General features: G+C 43.8%; 1 protein-coding gene across 1 annotated transcript in view; it reads left to right on the plus strand.

Annotated features, from left to right (window-relative positions):
- Nucleotides 1–20,563, plus strand: part of ptprt (protein tyrosine phosphatase, receptor type T) — a 324,259-nt gene that overhangs the window by 3,334 nt on the left and 300,362 nt on the right. Inside the window, exons 2-3 of the mRNA XM_022758722.1 lie at nucleotides 5,247–5,611; nucleotides 9,564–9,646. Coding sequence (XP_022614443.1) covers nucleotides 5,247–5,611; nucleotides 9,564–9,646 — 448 coding nt within the window. The remainder of the gene's footprint in view (nucleotides 1–5,246; nucleotides 5,612–9,563; nucleotides 9,647–20,563) is intronic.

A 20,563-nucleotide genomic window follows, 5' to 3' on the forward strand; every position in this document is an offset into this window, starting at 1 on the left:
CCAGGATTCATAAAGTTACTCTGGGCAGTTTAAGTACCTGTGTTTTTCTGTCTTTTTTTCCGACTTCAAACTCGTCTGTCTCTGTGTTTTCTCCTTGCTTTTTTTTCTTCCTCCATCAACTACATGTCTGCGGCGTCACCGGGCGGCCACTTCCTGCCAAACAGGGGACTTGAGGCGTGAGTAAAATTAAGAGAAAGACCGAGCAAATGAGGACAGTGCCGCTGCATGTGTAGGTGTGTGTCTGTGCACGGTGGCTGCTCCCTGAACAGGTTCTTCCAGGGAAAAAACATCCATGCTCGCTTATGTATATATATATTGTTCCTCAATATACTGCCATCTTTCTGATGACTATTAATACACATCTGTCTTAGTCAGTGAACTTTGAGATGCAATTTTTTTGTTGCATGTCGTCTCACATAAACACTGTATTTCAGAGTTGTCAGAAAGTCTGAAGTTCTAAAGTCCTGACTGGAAATAAGTCAGTAAATGCCCCATAGTTACAATTTAAAAACCAAAAATGCATCAAAAATGACCTTTTCAGAGAAGGAGGAGACATTTCTGACATTAATTTCAAAGTACAGTTCGGTTGAGATACTGATTCTTAAATCCAGCGAAACCTCAGATTCTAGGATTGTGATTTATTTGAAATCCAGTTTCCTGACACGTGAAGGTCCCTGCTGCACGGTTCATCGGCCGACTGATCAAACGGGCTTACGTTGCTTCATATCTTCTGCTGAGGTTGCACTTGAACACACCGTAGAGGCGTAGACACACACCTATACTCTGAGCCGGCCTCAGACAAAGCGTCAGGGCAGTGCACTAACCTGTGTTCATAAAACAAGAAAAGAAAAGAAAAAGAAAGAGCTGCCAAATGAAACCACAGCGAGTCTGACTGAACTGTCGTGTCATGTGTTCAAAACACACAGAGAGAAACTGTCCGGGGTAAAGCTGCAGGAGCTTTGCTTTGATTTGTACTGACGCGGTCAGCGCCTGGTGCTCTGAGGAGAGGAGACAGAAGTGAAGTCACAGGGTTAAACAGCCAATCAGAGCTCTCCACCTGTCACCTAAACTCTGCAACTTGCTCATAAGAAAATTCTTGACCGGTTGCACAATAAAGGCCGAGGAGGTGTAGAGATGCTGAACAAATAGGTGGCCACAGATGACAGAGTTTTCTTTTTTTTTTTTTTATTGTAAACACATTGTTCAGATATTCTCTCGCAGCTCCAAAATGTATTTTCATACAGACAATGTGCCATAAAATCAAAACTACCACAAGAAAAATACTAATAATGTTCATTTTAGTGGATAAACTGCAGCTCAATTAAAGAGAAGGCAGGTGTTGATAAAGATTTGAGATCACAGTGAGTCAGAATGACAATAATTTGAGGAGGAAGTGTCTCCGCCTCCAGCACATATTTCTAAAGGAGGTCCCTTCAGTATAAAAGACACGTGTTAGTGCACACTGTACTTTAAAACCTGCACACTGAGCAACACTGCAAAGTTAAACTCTTATTCTATTGTCTGAACAAGGTGACAGGGAGAGGCCAGTCACTAACACACACACACACACACACACACACACACACACACACACACACACACACACACACACACACACACACACACATCTGAGTGTGTGGGAGAGAGAGAGAGAGAGAGAGAGAGAGAGAGAGAGAGAGGGGAGATTGTGTGTGAATCCTACCCTTGCGGAGGAAGCAGGCGTTAGGACCCAGGGGAAGCCGGAGAACTAAAAAGATAAAAAATAAAAGCCCTCAGCACCGTCAAGGTGGCGAATAACAGTGAAGGCATGATGGGAAACTGGTGCCCGGAACTACAAATAAAAGACTTAATCTGTCGGTTTAGAGTGTGTTTATGTAGACGTTCATTTAAAGACTTGCAGCTTAATGTAGAAAATTAAAAAAAAACTACTACTTCTACTTAAAAATAATAAAATAACTAAATGTTTTATTGTTGAATTTAAATTTACTTGATGTTTTTTTGTACTGTTTTTATGATCAAATATTTTCAGTATTTCATGAGGTTCACTGTTTGAATAATACGCACAAAGGTACAAATTTAAATTGTCATAAAACACATCCTTGTTAAATGCTGGGATATAAATATTAGAGCTGATCGAATCTGAGATCCAGTAACATAATTATCATCATCATATTCATTAATTGCCCCGAACGTGTCCAATTATCCGTTCGCAATCTGTGAAGCTTTATCAACGTGTCCTGAGAATATGAGAATTCAATTTCTAGTCATCTTGTCTTATTTTGAAAGCCGCGACCGGAAGTCCCGCACACGCGTTAATCCGCCCGTCTTTACGCGGTGTCTGGCACCCCGCGCGGTGCGCACTGCTCTCCATTCCTCTCCAACTCAACGTCAGTGTGTCAGAGACCGTCTGAGTGCGCACACACACACTGCGCCCCTCTCATACACTCTTTGGCACAGACGCGCGCACTGACACACACACACATACACACACACACACACTCACACACACACACACACCGGAGAGGAGAGAGAGAGAGAGAGAAAGAGAGAGAGAGAGCTCCTGGTTATTTGCCTCCAACTTCTCTCTTTGCTTCTACTTGTGTCTTTCTGTCTCTTCTTCTCCACCAATGCGAGGATTTTACTCCTGTTGTCTCCGTTTCTGTCGCCGCCGTCCCGAACTCAGGAAAACCAGTTTACGGACCAGACGGGAGTATGTAAAATAATCCGCGAGCACAGATCAGCAGCAGCAGCAGAAGAAGAAGAAGAAGAAGAAGAAAAAGAAGAAGAAGAAGAGGAAGAAGAAGAAGAAGAAAGAAAAGAAATGGATAAACGGAGTTATTCTCTCGCTTTGCCTGCAGTTTTCCTCCACTTTGTACTTTTGGGATTTACTGACGGACAGTTCTTTCCAGGTAAAGCAGTTTGTTTCTTTCATCTGTGGAATTATTTTATTTCTTCATGTTTTCAATCTCTCTCTTTGTGTGTGTATGTGTGTGTGTGTGTGTGTGTTTATTTTTTGATGATTTCCTCGGAGTTTGAACCGGTGGGAACATGTCACCGCGCTGAGGTGCGGGAGTAGAAAGTGGACGTGCACGGTGGTTTGTGCAGCTGCACATGTTTTTACTGCTGGACGATGTTTAATGTCACCTCATCGTGCCACACGTGCAGAAATCTCACAAATCACCTGCTCACGGAGTAATGTGATGAGGGTTTGATGGATGCAGACCGGCGGCCCGAGCTCGTGCCATCATGTGTCCCCGGCTGCTGTGCGCTCCGGAGGTCTGGTGTGAAGTTTTGGACGCGTCGGGAGGTTTGGCTCCGTGAACCTTCCTGCGCGCGCGGACTGTGAGCTGCTGAGGGTTAATGAGTGACTTGTCGTGGATGTTATAGAAGTTTATATTCCGCTGTGAACCTGCTGGAGGTTTTCTTTGGATGCGGGCGGACCGGTGCGCGCGCCGCGGCTCCGTCCGAGCGCAAACTGTCCGTCAAAAGCTTCCGTTTTTGACGTTGACCGCTGAACGTTTCTCTCACCTGAAGCCTTAAAGCTTCTTATTCAACTTTTACCCGCAGCCGATCTACACTCCCAACACCGCAGCTTCACCCGCTGCAACGTTCAGTCAGTTTACGCAGCTGCTCAGTTTCATCTCCGCAGCAGCATCTCCGCACCGCACGCACTCCTCTGGCACTTGTTACGCGCCGGAGAGGTTTGTTTTTGGAGGATTCGCGGGGCCCGCAGCGTTTTATTTTCTTTCTCATCCTTTTAATCGAATCAGTCACGATTATTTATGATTATAAATCATCAGAAACGGAAGCTTTGCAGATTGGTAAAACACGGGCCATGGCGCCGGATCACAGCAGATCCAGCGGCACGATTCACTCTGATAGAAACATACGTGTCCCAAATGAAATGCAGGATGACGTCTGGAGATGAAATCAAAGTTGAAACATTTAACGATTATCATAGACATAGTGTGTGTTAGAATAAAAGCGCGGTGTGTCAGTGTAACTCATGAGTTGAAATCGGGTTTTTGTGCCTGATCAGAGACTTTATCCTCTCAGAGGTCTGAGTGTTTCCTGCTCTGGAACTCCATCAAGCTCCAGCATCACATCCTCACTGGTCCAGGCTCGATGTAACAGGAGGAATCAGTGTGAAGCTGAGATGTTTTCATGGACTGCAGCAGCAGCAGCCTGTCGGCTCTGAGTCTGCCTCTCTCTCTCTCTCTCTCTCTCTCTCTCTCTCTCTCTCTCTCTCTCGGCACCTTCTGCTTGGTATTCATGACCTGTAAGGCTGCAAAAAGAGGGGGACTTTGAAGGGAAGACTGGCTCTAAACACTGAGTCCTCCCTCCCTCCTTCTCTCCTCTGTCTCTGGCTCCGGCTGGGCGCCGCAGCGCAGGGGAGCAGCCGCCTCTCTCCCTCCCTCTCTCTCTCTCTCTCTCTCTCTCTCTCTCCGTGCGTAATGGTGCAGCGGAGGAAACCGCTACCCTGCGCGTTATGGTGAAATAAAGTGTCCGAGGAGGTCGAACGTGTGGCATGGAGTCCTGACAGAAACAGATGTGTGTTTTCACAGAGAAGTTTTAAACCCAGGTGTAAAGAAATGAAAGCAGCTGCTGCAGCGCCGTGTAGAGTCACGTGTTGCAGTGCAGCCTGGAGTCACGAGGTCACGATCCTCTCACTTCATCTTCCTTCTTCTTATTGTTGTAACACTCAGACTGATGCAGCGACACGTGTGAAGTGTCCTTTATCATTAGCGCACTTTGCAGCTAACTTTATTTGTGTGTGTGTGTGTGTGTGTGTGTGTGTGTGTCTGTGTGTGTGTGTGTGTGTGTGTGTGTGTGTGTGTGTGTGTGTGTGTGTGTGTGTGTGAGCAGCTAAGAGAGAGAAAGAGCTGAGGGACGTTTCGCTGGCTGTTGTTTGCTTCTGTGCCGTTAGGGGGCGATATTGACTCATCACATCTATTTATCCTGTCACACACTCCCTTACAAACACACACACACACACACACACACACACACACACACACACACACGTTCACAAAGTGACCGGAGTGTTTCTAATGTTTCATCTTCTTCTTCTAACTGTTTTGGTTTTGCTTAAAAAAAGAAAACATTCTATAATACAACATATCTATCTATCTGTCTATCTATCTATCTATCTATCTATCTATCTATCTATCTATCTATCCAGGAAATTAAACTGAATCTACTTTTATTATTTTATTTTATTTTACATTTAAAGTGTCTGACTCCAGCACTGGGAGCAGTGGGTGCACTGGGAGCAGTGGGTGCACTGGGAGCAGTGGGAGCAGTGGGAGCACTGGGAGCAGTGGGAGCAGTGGGAGCAGTGGGTGCAGTGGGAGCAGTGGGAGCAGTGGGAGCAGTGGGAGCAGTGGGAGCAGTGGGTGGTGTGGGTGCAGGGGGTGCAGTGGGAGCAGTGGGTGCAGTGGGAGCAGTGGGTGCACTGGGAGCAGTGGGAGCAGTGGGAGCAGTGGGAGCAGTGGGTGCAGTGGGAGCAGTGGGAGCAGTGGGTGCAGTGGGAGCAGTGGGTGCAGTGGGAGCAGTGGGTGCACTGGGAGCAGTGGGTGCACTGGGAGCAGTGGGTGCAGTGGGAGCAGTGGTTTGTTGTTGTGTCGGTTTCCTTTGAAGCTGCTCTTTCCCTTTAACCGAGCAGTCTTAGTTGCCTAAACTTCACCACGTGTTAAAAGATGAGTTTGAAGTTTTGAGATTGACTTTTCTTTACATTCTTGTCGGTGTGTTGAAGAGGAGATGGGAAACAGTCCGACGTCTGAGCTGCTGAGCTTCTGATCTGTTTTGTTTCGGGTGAACTTTCCCTTTAAACGACTTTTTGTTCTTTAGTTTTGAAGAAACGTTATGTCCAATGACGGAAAAGCATGTGTGTGTGTGTGTGTGTGTGTGTGTGTGCGCACAGTGACCGCTAACTGCTGAACGTCCGGTCGAATCTGGAGGTGATGACTAGGGCGTTGAGGTGTGTGTGTGTGTCTGTCTTTGTGTGTTTGTGTATGTGTGTGTGTGTGTGTTTTCAGGGGGGGAAACCAATTTACAATTTATATTCCACTTAATTAGATTTCTTTGGCAGTAAGGACAAACGGGGGAGAACCAGTGAAAAAGGAGAAAGAGAGAGAGTGACCATGAATCACTCCCTCCCTCGCTCTCTCTCCTTGACTCGTTCGCCCGGTGTGTTGACATGTTGGAGGGACGTGAGGAAGAATTCGGCTTTGATCAAATCAACAGCCTTCAATTCCCCCAATTATAGAGGCCTTTATGTGATTAGTGTGTGTGTGTGTGTGTGTGTGTGTGTGTGTGTGTGTGTGTGTGTGTGTGTGTGTGTGTGTGTGTCAGGCTTCATATGAATGTGTGACAGTTTCATACAAACAGAGGAGAATGGGAGAGAGCAGGGAGGTAAAGAAGAGATGATGAAGGAGGGGGGGAGGGAAAAGAAGAAAAGTTTAAGAGAGAAAAGAAAAACGATGGATGACGAGGGAGAAACGGGTGAAGAGAAAGAGGGGGAGGAAAGAATGGGATGAGGGGGAAAGGATAGAGCGGAGAGGAGGATATAGAGAGGAGGAGTGGAATGGATGAGGAGGGAACAGAGAAAGAGAGAAGGACCTTGAGGAGAAAGAAATAGGAGACAAGGAGGGAGGAAAGGCAAAGGAAGGAAGGACAGGAGATCGAAGGCCAAGAGGCAGTGAAAGGACGAGACTGTGGGGAAGGAGATAGTCCTGTCGTCTGTTGCCTCGTCCATCACTCCTGTAAAGACAAGATGGAGAGGAGGAGGAGGAGGAGGAGGAGGAGGAGGAGAGCAAAGGACGAGTGGTTGGAGGAAATGACAAAGACAGAGGATGACAGGAGGTCAAGAAGAGAAAAAAATGACACTAAGTTGATTATGTCTCACTGTTATCGACTGTCTGAGTGGCTGTAATTGTTTCCTCTGCTGTGTGTGTGTGTGTGTGTGTGTGTGTGTGTGTGTGTGTGTGTGTGTGTTAAAGTGAGACACAGAGAGAGAGCTTTATGACAGGATGTCTGTCACCTCATGCCCCACTCTGTTTAGTATGCTGTCTGTCCTCCCTCACTGTGTGTGTGTGTGTGTGTGTGTGTGTGTGTGTGTGTGTGTGTGTGTGTGTGTGTGTGTGTGTGTGTGTCTGACTAATCCACGGCACTTATTCTATTGGCCTGACTAACTGACAGCCTAATAGCAGAGCATGCTGAGTGCCGGGGTGTCGTGTGTGTGTGTGTGTGTGTGTGTGTGTGAATGAATTGCAAAGTGGGTCGTGGGACGGACCACTCTGCCGTCAGAGAGAGAGACAGAAGTGTGTTAGTGCTCGATTACATCAGGAAGTGATGCGGGAAGCTGGGTGACTACTTACACCACTAGCTGTTGCCAAGCTAACCACTAACGTGCTAGCTACATTGGGAATATGCTAGCACCGGCTAATAGCCTTCAAAGCTAGCTGGGCTGCCTCCTGTCGCTAAGCTTGAGCTGATATTTGTTTCCATCAAATATTGTGATATTTGTCATGATGTCGTTGCAGTTATTTACAACCTGCCCTGCTGCAGAGTCCGACCCTCATGTCACTGCTTATTGTACCTTGGCATGTTCCGATAATGAAAACTTTTAATTACATGAAAAAGCCCAACAAGGGACAAGAGTTAATCATTAGCATTAGCTGTAAACTCTCTGTGCAACACATCAGTTTCATGCTTTGTATGGAAACTGTGAGATTGCATCGTCCCTAAATTAAATACATTTATAAAAAAATATGTAACTAATAGTCATTTTGAACTGTTGTTAAGTGGCAGCATCACTTATACCTGAAGTATAAAATGCAGTATTATAATCACATTATAACTCCTGCTATCCTCATAATAATATCATATATCATGAGACTCTATCAAGACATTAAATTATAGATATCACCTTCCCTCTCAGGTGTAATTCTTCACACTGCACTTTCAAAAACTGAACTATTATTATCCACATACTTTAATGATTATCGCCTCTCGGTGAAGTCACTGGCTCTGAGATGCACTCAGGCTGATTTGACTCTATCTGGGGACATTTGTTGTTTACCAGTGTGTTGCCGGCTTGTTTTTCACCTTGTGAGTCTGTGTGTCCTGGAGACCACAGACCGACTGTAGCAGGAACAACCCACAGGTGCAGGTGTTTAAACGACAGAGCTTCAAAACTGTGAAAGATGCAGCCGTGAAATTTGAATAAAACTACATGGTGCAGCATGGCTAATATAGATAGCTTCCTCTGTTTTAAACTCACCACTGTTGAAAAGGGGTTTACTACAGTGTTGGTCAAAGTGTGAATTAGTGTGTCAAAAGTTCAAGTTAAATTGCATGAAAGGTGCACATAGATACTTCACCTCTGTGCGGGTTGAATAGATTTTAGTCGTAAACGTTGCCGTAGCGGTGAACGGTTGAAGATTGATCGCTGGGATCCGGAGCAATGCATCAACTTCCTCATCCATCCGTTGATTATAATTCAGTGGGGGGAAAAAAAAAAATCAATGTAATTAAAATAGATGTGATGTCCGTAAACAAAGGGACTTGTTTACTTGCAAAAACCGCAGTGTTATCACAACCAAAAGCATCTGATTTCCTCCCTCTGCATGCTTTGATTGAAATGCTATTTGTCTGTGAGCTCATGGCCAGTTATCAAAGTTTCTCTGCAGGAAAAAAAAAAACAAAGAAAGTTATTTCCCTGAGTTCTCCAGTGATGGAATATGGTGTCAGGCTGACAGTTGCGTCTGCCACGGGGATATTTGACAGTCGAAAACTGAATGAGATACTACGAGCAGTGAACGATAACGCGGCTCTGAAAAGCACATCTAATGGAAAGACAAGAAAAATGGATATTTAGTCGGCCTGAGGGAGAAATTTCCTTCCTGCATCAACAGAGCCAGCAGAGCTCACCAAACTCAATGGAAACAAATGTACAGCTGTAGCCATTAAAGAGGCGTATTAGTACTAGAGATACATTTCTTAAATGGCCTGAGGATATTTGATGAAGGGAGTGCGATGAGTTTTAAAAACGCACATGGACTGAGCATGAAAAAGTGAGAGAAATCGCTTTTCCCCACCTGCAGAGGATTCAGTACAAGCAGCTCTCGATTAGTCTCAGAAGAGAGAGGTGTGGGAGAATGTGTGAGAGGGATCAACTTCAAACAAACGATGATGCCTTTTCCAGATGAGTGCAATCCTGTGTAGTCCAATCTACGCATCCGCTCTCTGCAGCTTATCCGAGGTTGGGTCACAGTGGCAGCAGGTGGAGCGAAGTAGTCCAGATGTTCCTCTCCCCGCCAACGTTTTCCTCCCTGGGGGATCCCGAGTCGTTCCCAGGCTAGATAAGATATATGATCTAGGTCTACCCCAAGGCGTCCTACCGACTGGACGCGAGGCATCCTGACCACTGGCTCCTTTCGATGTGAAGGAGCAGCAGCTCTGCTCCGAGCTCCCTGCGGACGTTAGAGCTTCTCACCCTTATCTCGAAAAGTCGAGCAAACTTGTTTCGGTCACTTGTATCTGTGATCTCATTCTTTCAGTCACTACCCAGAGATCATGACTATAGGTCCACCACCTGCAGGGTTAGGCGTCCAGCTCGGGTGCATTGCGAGCGGGGCAGCAGGTCGGGTCAAGGCCCTGGGCCCTCTGAACCTCAGCGTTGCGGAAGTCATTTCCCAAGTGTTGCCTTAATCTACCTTTTTATTAGGAAAACTAAAAGTAAACAGCATTCACAATGAAGACCACATGTGTAGCGTCAAATACCAACTCGCCACATCTGTATTTTTATGTAAAAGTGCTGGTGAAAAGAATCAAAGTCCGGGACTTAAAGGTTGGCAGTGAGAAGGTTTGTATTTAAACCCGAAACGTTCTCCACTTCAGCTGAAGAAACATCTTCAGATGTAAATTGCTTCCTTTCCTTTTATTCAGTAGAGACCAACAAAGACTGTGACGTTTGAACATCTTCAGTAAATGTACAGATATATTTCACCTGTGAGGAAAATGTTCAGTAGTTTCATCATAGCAGCAGAAACATCACCAACTCTTGGCCCAGGCATCTGTTCAGCAATAATCGCCTAAATAAAAGATATGCCTGGTGGACACTGACGCTTTTATTATAACAGGTTAAACCATTAATTACAGTTAATTCGTTCATTACATAAATTATACAGGGTGAATTTTACAGCAGCCCATAAATTATACAGCAGTCATAAATGATACAACAGTGAATCCAGAAGCCCCTCAGCCTTGGAAGGGCACAATGGCATCACAGAATCCAGATTTCAGCAGGTGTAAATGAGGCGGAAAATGTTTTTGTTTTTATCCCGTGGAGGCTGTTAACTCCGGCCTCGGGGCAGGACGCTGCAGATGTTCGTCTCACGTGTTTTAATCGCACTTTGACTCCGCCCTCAGACAGAATCACTTCAATAAATACGAGTTTATGTCGCCGTCAAGCTCTCAGAAGTTACAATAAAAGATTTTGGGGTTGGCTGGATTGTTAGGAAATGTGAAGATGGAATTTGAATCATATTAATGATTGGATTCCTTACTGGGAACTTACTGGTAGTTCCCGCAAAAACACAGCTTATAAACTTTAGTGAGTTCCCTACAAACCCTAAAGGTTGTCGTTGCTGCTGAGATGTAAGTTGTAGTCAGAGCAACATTACAACATGAGCTTTATTTAAGTATGTGATTTATTTAGCTTTCAAATTATTCAGATTACAACTGTTAACATTACTCTAGAGAAAATGTGTGGTAGAATTTCTAAAACAACCTTTCTGCCCAGCAACCACCACTTCCTGCGAGTAGGTATCCTACATCCTGGATATTGGAGCTCGTATGAAAACCACACATTTTCATGGAAATTGGTTCGAGCTAGAACGGAATAGGCCTGCGACCGGAAAGGTTGAAGGTTTAAATCCAGAGCTAACCGGGAATATCTGCGGTAACTTTCTGGAGGAGTCGTCTCAAGAGCTCCTGTTCGATTACCTGAGCAAGAGGTTAAACTCCTTTCCCAAAGCCTCGCACGGCAAAACAAACACGGGGACAAATCGAGTCGTGATTGAGCTGATTAGGATGCCGGAGGTGTAAAACATACATGGTGCAGTACATGAAAAACTTCCTTTCCTCTAATTAAAGTAACTGCTGATTAATGCAGGAGGTCTTAACGAAGCTTAACAAGGTTTCGGAGTAATTAATCCATATTTAATAGAAGATGTTAGGCAAGAGAAGCTGAGAGGGCTGCTTAGTCGGCTGAATCAACATGATTGAGGGGGGGAGGGGAAGGGAGGGGCGAGGATGAATGGCAGAAAGGAAATAAAGGAGGAAATGAGACAAATAAGTGTGGGTAGATGGAGGAAGGTAATAAACAGAGTGATGGAGTTTAGCTGGAGGAGAGAGAGAGAGAGAGAGAGCGGGAAAAGGAGATATTAGATCACAGCTTTCACTTTATTCTCACAGTGACTAAATTTAATTTACGTCAGACTGTGTGGGAGTTCTGACCCAGAAGATGGATACACATGTAGACACAGTCACTCCCGGCCGGTCCATGAGAAAACATTTAGGGAAAACGTCCAAATCTTCCTCTGCAGAAACGGGTTAGTGCGGCCATTTTAATTCAGGAAAGGATTCTGAAGAAGTCTTATTTTATTTGTAGTTTCTTATTTTATTTGTAGCTTCGGTCATTTTTCCAATCAGTACTCTTAACTTCTGAGGGAGTCGCCAAAACGAAGTCCAACAGAACTGTCTGTTACAGGTTGAACTTTGACCTGCTGTATTTACTGTGGTTTCCCTTCCAATGAGAGATAATAACTCTCATCTTGGATACGCCCTCTTTCAGTTTTTATAGTTTTATAGCAAATTATCCTGCAAAAAAACCCCCCAAAAAAACGAGTTATTATGACCCATAGCTGCGTTTTGTTGCTAGGCGACATCCGGTGGTCGCAGTAATTATGACAGGAGCGAAGGAGGAAGTCAGGTGACGTAGAATGAAGAGAGACAAAGTCCACGTCAGGAGGAGGAAGAGGAGGTGGTGGTGGAGGAGAGCGGTGTTCGATTCCTGTGTGAAAGCAGCAGTTTACGTTGTTTCTATTGTCAGGACCGAACTTAACTACGTTGTTATTGCTGTAACCATGACAACAAAGAATCGGAAGGATCTAATCCGAAGGAAGTAGGCTGCTCATTATTTACCCAAACCATGATCTTTTTCCTAAACCTAACCGCGCCGTGAATGTTTATTATTATCACCATGACAACGGAGGTCACGGGGTCGGAACAAACGACCTGTGTGGTTGTTCAGGTCGGAGGACTGGTTTTGGTTTAGATGACCTGGTTGTCTGACTGTCTTGACTTAGTAATTATGATGATGATGGTGAGAAACAACGTAAAAAGAACGAGATGTCAGATTGTTAGTGAAATATTTTTCTCTCAGACAACTTTAGGATCTTGCAAGCGATGCTAATGCAGGGTTTATGGTGGAATAACAAATCCACAGGAAGACAGACGGCAGCTTTTAGTTGAGGGAGAAACACAAGGGAAGAAGAAAACACCTGGAGCCTCGAGCAGGACGACGACACAAAGCTAAAAGAAGAAGAAAAACTGATTAAAACAGAATATAAAGTTGGGAAAGAAGGAATGAATGAAGAAAGAGATTTGGACAAAGAGAGAGAGAGAGAGAGAGAGAGAGAGAGTGCAACAGACAGATGAGAGCAAACATCATAATATTTGCCTGGCAGTTGGATTTTGCCTCTCGCTATTTACACACACACACACACACACACACACACACCAGGGAGTGCACACATGTCCTCCCGTGATGGAGCAGTGTGAAGGTGCCAACCATCTTCTAGTTGTTTACACACTCTCATCTGAACACACACACACACACACACACACACACAAAAAACACAAATGCGCATGCTTGACTAAAATACTGCCAAGTTTACACAAATGTAATCCAACATCTGCTCACCCTCCTTTATGTGTGTGTGTGTGTGTGTGTGTGTGTGTGTGTGTGTGTGTGTGTGATTCATCCATTCACTTGTTCACCCCTCCATCTGCCGGTCAACCCATCCCTCCATCTGTCAGTCACACAGTGAACTGGGAGGGAAAGCGGCGCTCGTGTATGAGCTCATGTGCGTTGAGTGTGAGTGTACATGTGTCTAAGTGTGTGTGTGTGTGTGTGTGTGTGTGTGATTGGGATTGAATGCTGATTAACTGATAATTGCCTCTGTCACTGCCGGTGACAGGATATCCCGTCTGGTTAAGTGATACAGACAGACAGACAGACAGACAGACAGACAGGTGGACGGATGGACAGACAGAAAAAACATTTCTCCGGGGCGGGAGGCGGCTGCTTCACCTGTCACTCACAGGGAGGGGGAGAGAAAAGGAGGAGTGATGGAGAGAGATAAATAAGTGGGGGAGATTGGGAGGAAAAAAGAGAGGGAGGAAGACGAGGAGTGAAGCGAGGAGGTGGAGAGAGAAGGAGAGTGATGAGAGAAGGAGAGTGATGAGAGTGATGAGAGTGATGAGAGTGATGAGAGTGATGAGAGTGATGAGAGTGATGGGCCGTGGAGGATAAAGGGCAGAAATGACAAATGATGGGAGCATGAGTGGGAGAGGAGGGTGAAGAGGAGGAGGAGGAATAAAGATTGTTGATTGTTGAGGAGGAGGTGCAGAAAGGAAGTCTGGAGAGAGAGAGAGAGAGAGAGATGAAGAGGTAAAGGTCTCTTCACCATGTTTTACATCTGATCATCATGTGTTTTCCATCACAGCAGCAATTTGGGTCAGACACTGAAACATATCTCTACATGTCTCTAACATGTCTCTAACATGTCTCTACATGTCTCTACATGTCTCTAACATGTCTCTACATGTCTCTACATGTCTCTATGTCTCTAACATGTCTCTACATGTCTCTAACATGTCTCTAACATGTCTCTACATGTCTCTCACATGTCTCTACGTCTCTACATGTCTCTAACATGTCTCTACGTCTCTACATGTCTCTACATGTCTCTAATATGTCTCTACGTCTCTACATGTCTCTAACATGTCTCTACATGTCTACGTCTCTACATGTCTCTAACATGTCTCTACATGTCTGTACATGTCTCTCACATGTCTCTATGTCTCTACATGTCTCTAACATGTCTCTACGCCTCTACATGTCTCTAACATGTCTCTACATGTCTTTACGTCTCTACATGTCTCTAACATGTCTCTACATGTCTCTAACATGTCTCTAACATGTCTCTACATGTTTCTAACATGTTTCTAACATGTCTCTAACATGTCTCTACATGTCTCTACATGTCTATACATGTCTCTACGTCTCTACATGTTTCTACGTCTCTACATGTCTCTACATGTCTCTAACATGTCTACGTCTCTACATGTCTCTAATATGTCTCTACGTCTCTACATGTCTCTAACATGTCTCTACGTCTCTACATGTCTCCAACATGTCTCTACATGTCTCTACGTCTCTACATGTCTCTAACATGTCTCTACATCTCTCTAACATGTCTCTTACATGTCTCTAACATGTCTCCAACATGTCTCTACATGTCTCTAACATGTCTCTACATGTTTCTAACATGTTTCTAACATGTCTCTACATGTCTCTAAAATGTCTCTACGTCTCTAACATGTCTCTAACATGTCTCTACATGTCTCTACATGTCTCTAACATGTCTCTACATGTCTCTAACACGTCTGTCTTTCACTGTTGTGAAATCAAAGGGAAACAGTGAACTAAAAGTGGTAGAACTACTGAAGATAAACATGTTGATATTGAATGAAAAAAATGCAAAAATATTCTTTGTTTTTTCTTTCTTTTCTGTTAAAAAGTCATTTCCTAAAGTTTACTTTCTCTTAGTCTATGATCTGTTACTGCGTGTAGTTTTTATTTCAATGTAAATACAGATCATTTGTTAATAAACCATTCAGTTGACAGCATTAAATAGTCCAGTTTGATTCCATCTGCACTCAATGTGAAAACATCAAAATAAAACCAGTTTAATCAACAATGGAATTCTATGAATGAGCCAATTTGAAATTTTTAGGTTTTTCTTCTGCCAGCTCAGTCAATAAAGACGTGTTTTAGTTTATTAGGGCCTCCATTAATGCAAGATCCCTCATGCTTAGCATGATCATTAATTAAGGCATCAGCGGCAAAATAAGATTTATAATCCATAATTTATGAATCTTGAAAGAGATATTATTTCACAAACCTAAGGCAGTTCTCTGCGGTGGTCCGGGCATGTTTGAATAGAGCCATTACGGAACATTAACATAACAGAGACGTCACTTTATGCAGATAGATGATGAACCCCGCAATGCTACAGATTCCACGTCTGGGGAAAAAAAGAAAGAAGCTACAGAGGCACAGAAAGAGACAGCGAGACAAACAGGAAGACACAATAGATTCAGACAGAGTGATGATGTGCATTTAATCTGCGTCTCTGTCCTTTTGTTCTCCGCGAGGCGCCTGTTTGTTACTAAACTCGCTATAAATAAATCCACATCAACTTTGACTTAATGGAAAGCCAAAGAGCAAAAGGCGTTTCGACTGTAAATAACACAGAGCCGGTCGTGCATATTTTTAGATGAAAGCTACGCACCAGTGAAGTCTCTCCACCTGGATGTGGAAGCAGAGCAGACAGAGAGGAAGAGACAGAGGCACAGATGCACTATACATTCACAGTTGCTGCAGTAGTTTGTCTTCAAATGCAACTCAACTAACTAAATATATTATTTTTTTTGTTAATTTGGTGTGGTTAATTATTAATGCAAATGAAAATACCGTCACTCATGTTGTTGTTTTTTTCTTGCAAATTTATAATTTAACACGCACTGCAACTTGCTGCTTTTAAAAGGAGCTATTTGTAAGTTTTGGCTACGTAGCCAACGTTAGCATTAGCAGCTGTTTACTTACCAGTCTTGCCAAGAGCTTCAACCATTGTTGCTTTAACAATAGGATTGAACCTTCTGAGCAGCTACTTCTTCAGGGCAGACTGGACGCTACAGTGACTCGGTATCGGAAAGTCACGAAAACTGGGCTGGGGCTAGCTGGTTAGCATGCTAACTTAAGTAGAAGAAGTGATAGAAATAGTATCAAATAAAAGCTGTTTTCAACCTTTGGATATGTTAGTGAGTAAATAAATCAAGTTTGATGCTGAACGTGTAACTTTTCTTCTAGACCGGTAAGTAAACAGCTGTTAATGCTAACGTTAGCTATGTAGCGATAGCAAAAAAGTACATATAGCTCGGTTAATGTAAATAACAAAACTGCCTGTTATGAATTACATGTGAGGGAATTTGAGGTGATCTTTGGTGCAAGAGGGTTGGTGGGTTGGTGCAAACCCATCATATCTATCTAGCATAATAATAACGAGTAGGCTTGGGTGACTGCAAAAGTCTGACAAACTTAACATTTCGTACCTTTTTTTAGCTATGAAAGTGTAAATAATACTTTGTCATGTAGTAGAAAAGAGGTTGTATTACAAAATGCTTTTTCAACCTCTCTCCACAACCTATGAGAGAGAATAGACCGCCGTGGCTGTTACTACTAGTTGAGGATAATTGCAGAGCAGATGCTGGATGAGACTTTGTTGATGGCTACCGCTGAGTTATGAATCATGACTAATTATGAATATACTTTAAGTCCTCCACAGTTGTGTGCAGTGAGATAATGGTCCATTAAAACACTCTTAACATGCATGGACCCACATGAAACAGGTGCACGACCCATTTCGGCTCCACAAGTGTAGTCTGAAATAGTCTCATCATTTTACAGCCCAGACTCGAGTCCCAATTAAAGCCAGAAACACCCATCAACACACTGACGCTCCTAATTGTAAAACTGATCATTCCCAGCTTCAAAAAGGCTCCGCTCACTGTACACATCAGTCCTGCTCTGTTTAACAGCAGATGAGGAAATAAATGCAAATTTTTCCAAAACGCTACAAAATAAAACTAATCAGTACATGTCTGTCATTTCTTATCAGAAACGATAATAATATGTCATCATCACGTGTCATTAGGAAGACACTGACTAACGACGTCATCCTGTTCAGTTAGGTATTGAATCAGGAAATGCTCATAGATCGATAGATCATTTTAGGATGTGATCACCAGTTTTATCTTTTAGTATGTTCAGCTTGTTTTCTACTGTTGTGTAAATATGCTCAAGAGTATGCAAAAAGGTTTCATAATTAATCAAGTAACATTGATACCCCAAGGCGTTTTATTGCTCCTCAGAGCTAAGATGATGTTTTGTTAATGAGAGGATTGTCTCCCCTGGTTCATGTGTAGCCTTTGGTCTTTTTGTGATTTGAACAGAGGATGACCACAGGGTTATGTATATTCTTCAGTCTTTTGGCTGTCTAAGAGCATGGAGGCCTTTTAACAGGAAGTGACAGAAGCTGTAGCTAAGAGGTTGGGGGTGGGCGAACGGGTCAAAAGATATTATGACAATCTTCTTAAGTAGAGTCATGATGCACGATCTGAATCATATGATCACATGACTAGTTGTGCGTATAGGTTGCCTGGAGACAAAGCCTGTCCCTTCAACTCCAAGGTCCAACTCACAAATCTCTGCATCCTGTTTCTGCTCTGATTTTATCCTGAAAGTCCTGAACCAGAACCAGGCCTGCAGTCACCAGCTGCAGTTAGCGGCCTAGCTGTTGAACCGCTAACAATGGTCTCGTTAGCAGCGATCGAACTAATTAAATATCCAAATATAGCAGATTTTAATGATGCAATTATTTATCTTGAAAAGTAGATCATGTGACATAGTAAGATCATCCATGATATAAGATTACACACCCATACTAAGAGGTTTAAACAGTTTCATTTATTTTATTTTACTTGTTCATTGACTAACAGACGTTTCTACCTCCGCCATGTTTGTTCATATTATTTCAGCTCTTCTTCCCCAAAATTCTTGGGTTCATAGATTTTTATACAAATAGATAAACACATAAATACAAACAACAAAATGCACATAAAACATGAGGATGGAAACTTGCCTGTGTTTCTTGCAGTTTATCGCTTTTGATTTCTTAATCTGCTCTTCCATGACGTCCACTGCTTTTCGCCAGTCTTTGTTTGTGACTATTTCAGCGGCAAATTATAAAAAAAAACCCCGTCCGTGTCTGAAAGTCACAAGTGGCTTCCATAACTTTTGTTTCACAGAGGCTGCATCTATCTGAGAGCCATCGTCTTCTTCTATCATGCTGTCAGTCTGCAGCTCAGAATAGCATGACTGACAAAGGAGCAACCAAACCGCCCCCCCCCTCCCAAAAAAAAATGCAATACCAGAAACGGCAGCAGCGAGCCAACACACTACAGCACGTCGACCTGTATGTGCGTTTCAGAGTAGATATTAACTGCGCCATGAGAGCAGCCCTTTCCCTTTCTAAAGACTAGAGAGGAAGGAGATAAGAACAGAGGGCGATTAGGAAGAGGGAGCTTTATGGATAGGTTGAGATAGGAGGTGGAGGGTGGGGTGAGCAGTGAAAGAGGGAGTGACAGACGAGATGTAAGATGAGAGAGATAAACGGGGAGATAGAGGCAAAGTGACAGGGTGAGGGAGAGAGAGAGAATGGCACAGTGACGGAGAGTATGAGGAGGTAGAACCGGAGCGAGAGATAAAGACGGATGTTCTCAGGTAAACGGAGGTGGAGAAAGGTCAACAAAGAGAGAGAGAGGGAGACGTCAACAAGGGAGAGACTGGACGATGAAGAGAGAGGAGGAGGTGTCAGGAAGAAAGTGGAAGAAAAAAGTAAAAGAGAGAGACGGAGAAAGATGTTCTCTAAATTTGTTTTTGCTGCTTGTTGTTTGAATACTGGCTTTAATATTAGCCTGGTCAGCTAACATTAGCTTGGTCACCTAATATTAGCCTGGTCAGCTAACATTAGCTTGTTCAGCTAACATTAGCTTGGTCATCTAATATTAGCCTGTTCAGCTAACAGAAGGAGGAAGAAGAGTGTGGGTGTGTGTGTGTGTGGGTGTGGGGATGGGGGGGGGGGGGGCTAGGAGAAGATGAAATAATATAAAAGAAATGGAGAGGGGGTGTGATAAGAGGAGAGTGTTGGGTATTAAGGAGTATTAGTGCGAGTGTGAGGCACAGACAGTAATGAACTACCCTGCCGCTCAATAGACCACCAGCTTTGGCACTGAGTCCCTTTGTGTGTGTGTGTGTGTGTGTGTGTGTGTCAGTGGCAGGAGGAGGAGACGGCTCTGGGAAGGTAACAAGGCCCTTGTCTTATCCCTCTTGAGGTCCTATTAACCTTTGCTCAACATTCACACACACACACACGCCCTCTCCTTTTCTGACTGTCCCACTCAGATACACACCCTCTTGTTCTTCTTTTGTTTCCCTCCGTCTCGCAAACACACACACACACACACACACACACACACACACACTGTTCTCACTAAGGAGATTTAAGAGCTGGTTAATTGGTTTGCTGAGGCTAATTTTCTGTTGAAAGTTAATGCCACCGTCACGCATGACTCCCCGTGGAGAGGGTCAGAGTTAGGCTGTCTCTGTGTGTGTTTGTGTATATTTATGTGTGTGTGTGTGTGTGTGTGTGTGTGTGTGTGTGTATGTGTGTTTGCATTATGTAGATGCAGCTCTTTTTTAGCCGTGTCCTCTATAGGACTATTAAGCAGTGTGCAAATCCTTTGTATCAGCCACTATCGAGTCCACAATGAAAAATATATAATAATAATAATAATTTTTCAAATATATATTCTTGTTTGTAACAAGATTAGAAACAATAAAGTGTCGGAGTGAGATGCAGGAAAGTTTCATAAAAGGTGGAAACAAGAGGAGACGGGGGGTCAAGGAGAACCGGCACCACCTGAAACATGAGACTTGTGTTGAGCAGAGGAAATAGAGCCACAGATTCAGGTTACAATATAAGCACACACACACACACACACACACACACACACACACACACAGAAAGGTTTGATATGAGAGGAGAGACAGATGAAAGCAGATTGTGCGGAGCTTTCATTGTGGCCTAATTCTTAGTGACTATCTTTAGAAAAGACTTTCAGTGCAGCTCCTGGTGTTTCAGTCTTGGGGGGGGGGGGCTTTGAGACGACCCCTGAAACTTTCCCTCCACATTTCAGACGCACAACTTTGTGAAACATTTTTCTCTCAGTCTAAAATGCTCTCGAACAGCTCCTGATTTGAATTCCTGAGCTTGGATCTTACTTTCTGGCCTATTTTGTGTAGATTCCTGAGGTAAAAACACCGATATAACTGAGGACCTTTGGTGGAAGGATACGCTAAAGGACCTGCAAAGTGGCTCGGACAAAGCGTACACAGTTGGACCTCCAGTTCCACACAACCACAGAGGAAACGGCTTCTCCTCACTCGTTTTCATTTGGTTTTCACTGAGCACAGTTACTAAAAAGGAAGGACTCCTTGTCCTTGAACGAGACATTCGTCTGCAGGAAGATTCCTCATTGATGGAAACACGTCATCCCGCACGCTGACGGTTTTTGTTGTCGGTGACTG

This window comes from Seriola dumerili, unplaced genomic scaffold (genome assembly GCF_002260705.1).
Source record: "Seriola dumerili isolate Sdu_G_001 unplaced genomic scaffold, Sdu_1.0 BDQW01000306.1, whole genome shotgun sequence".
NCBI lineage: Eukaryota > Metazoa > Chordata > Actinopteri > Carangiformes > Carangidae > Seriola > Seriola dumerili.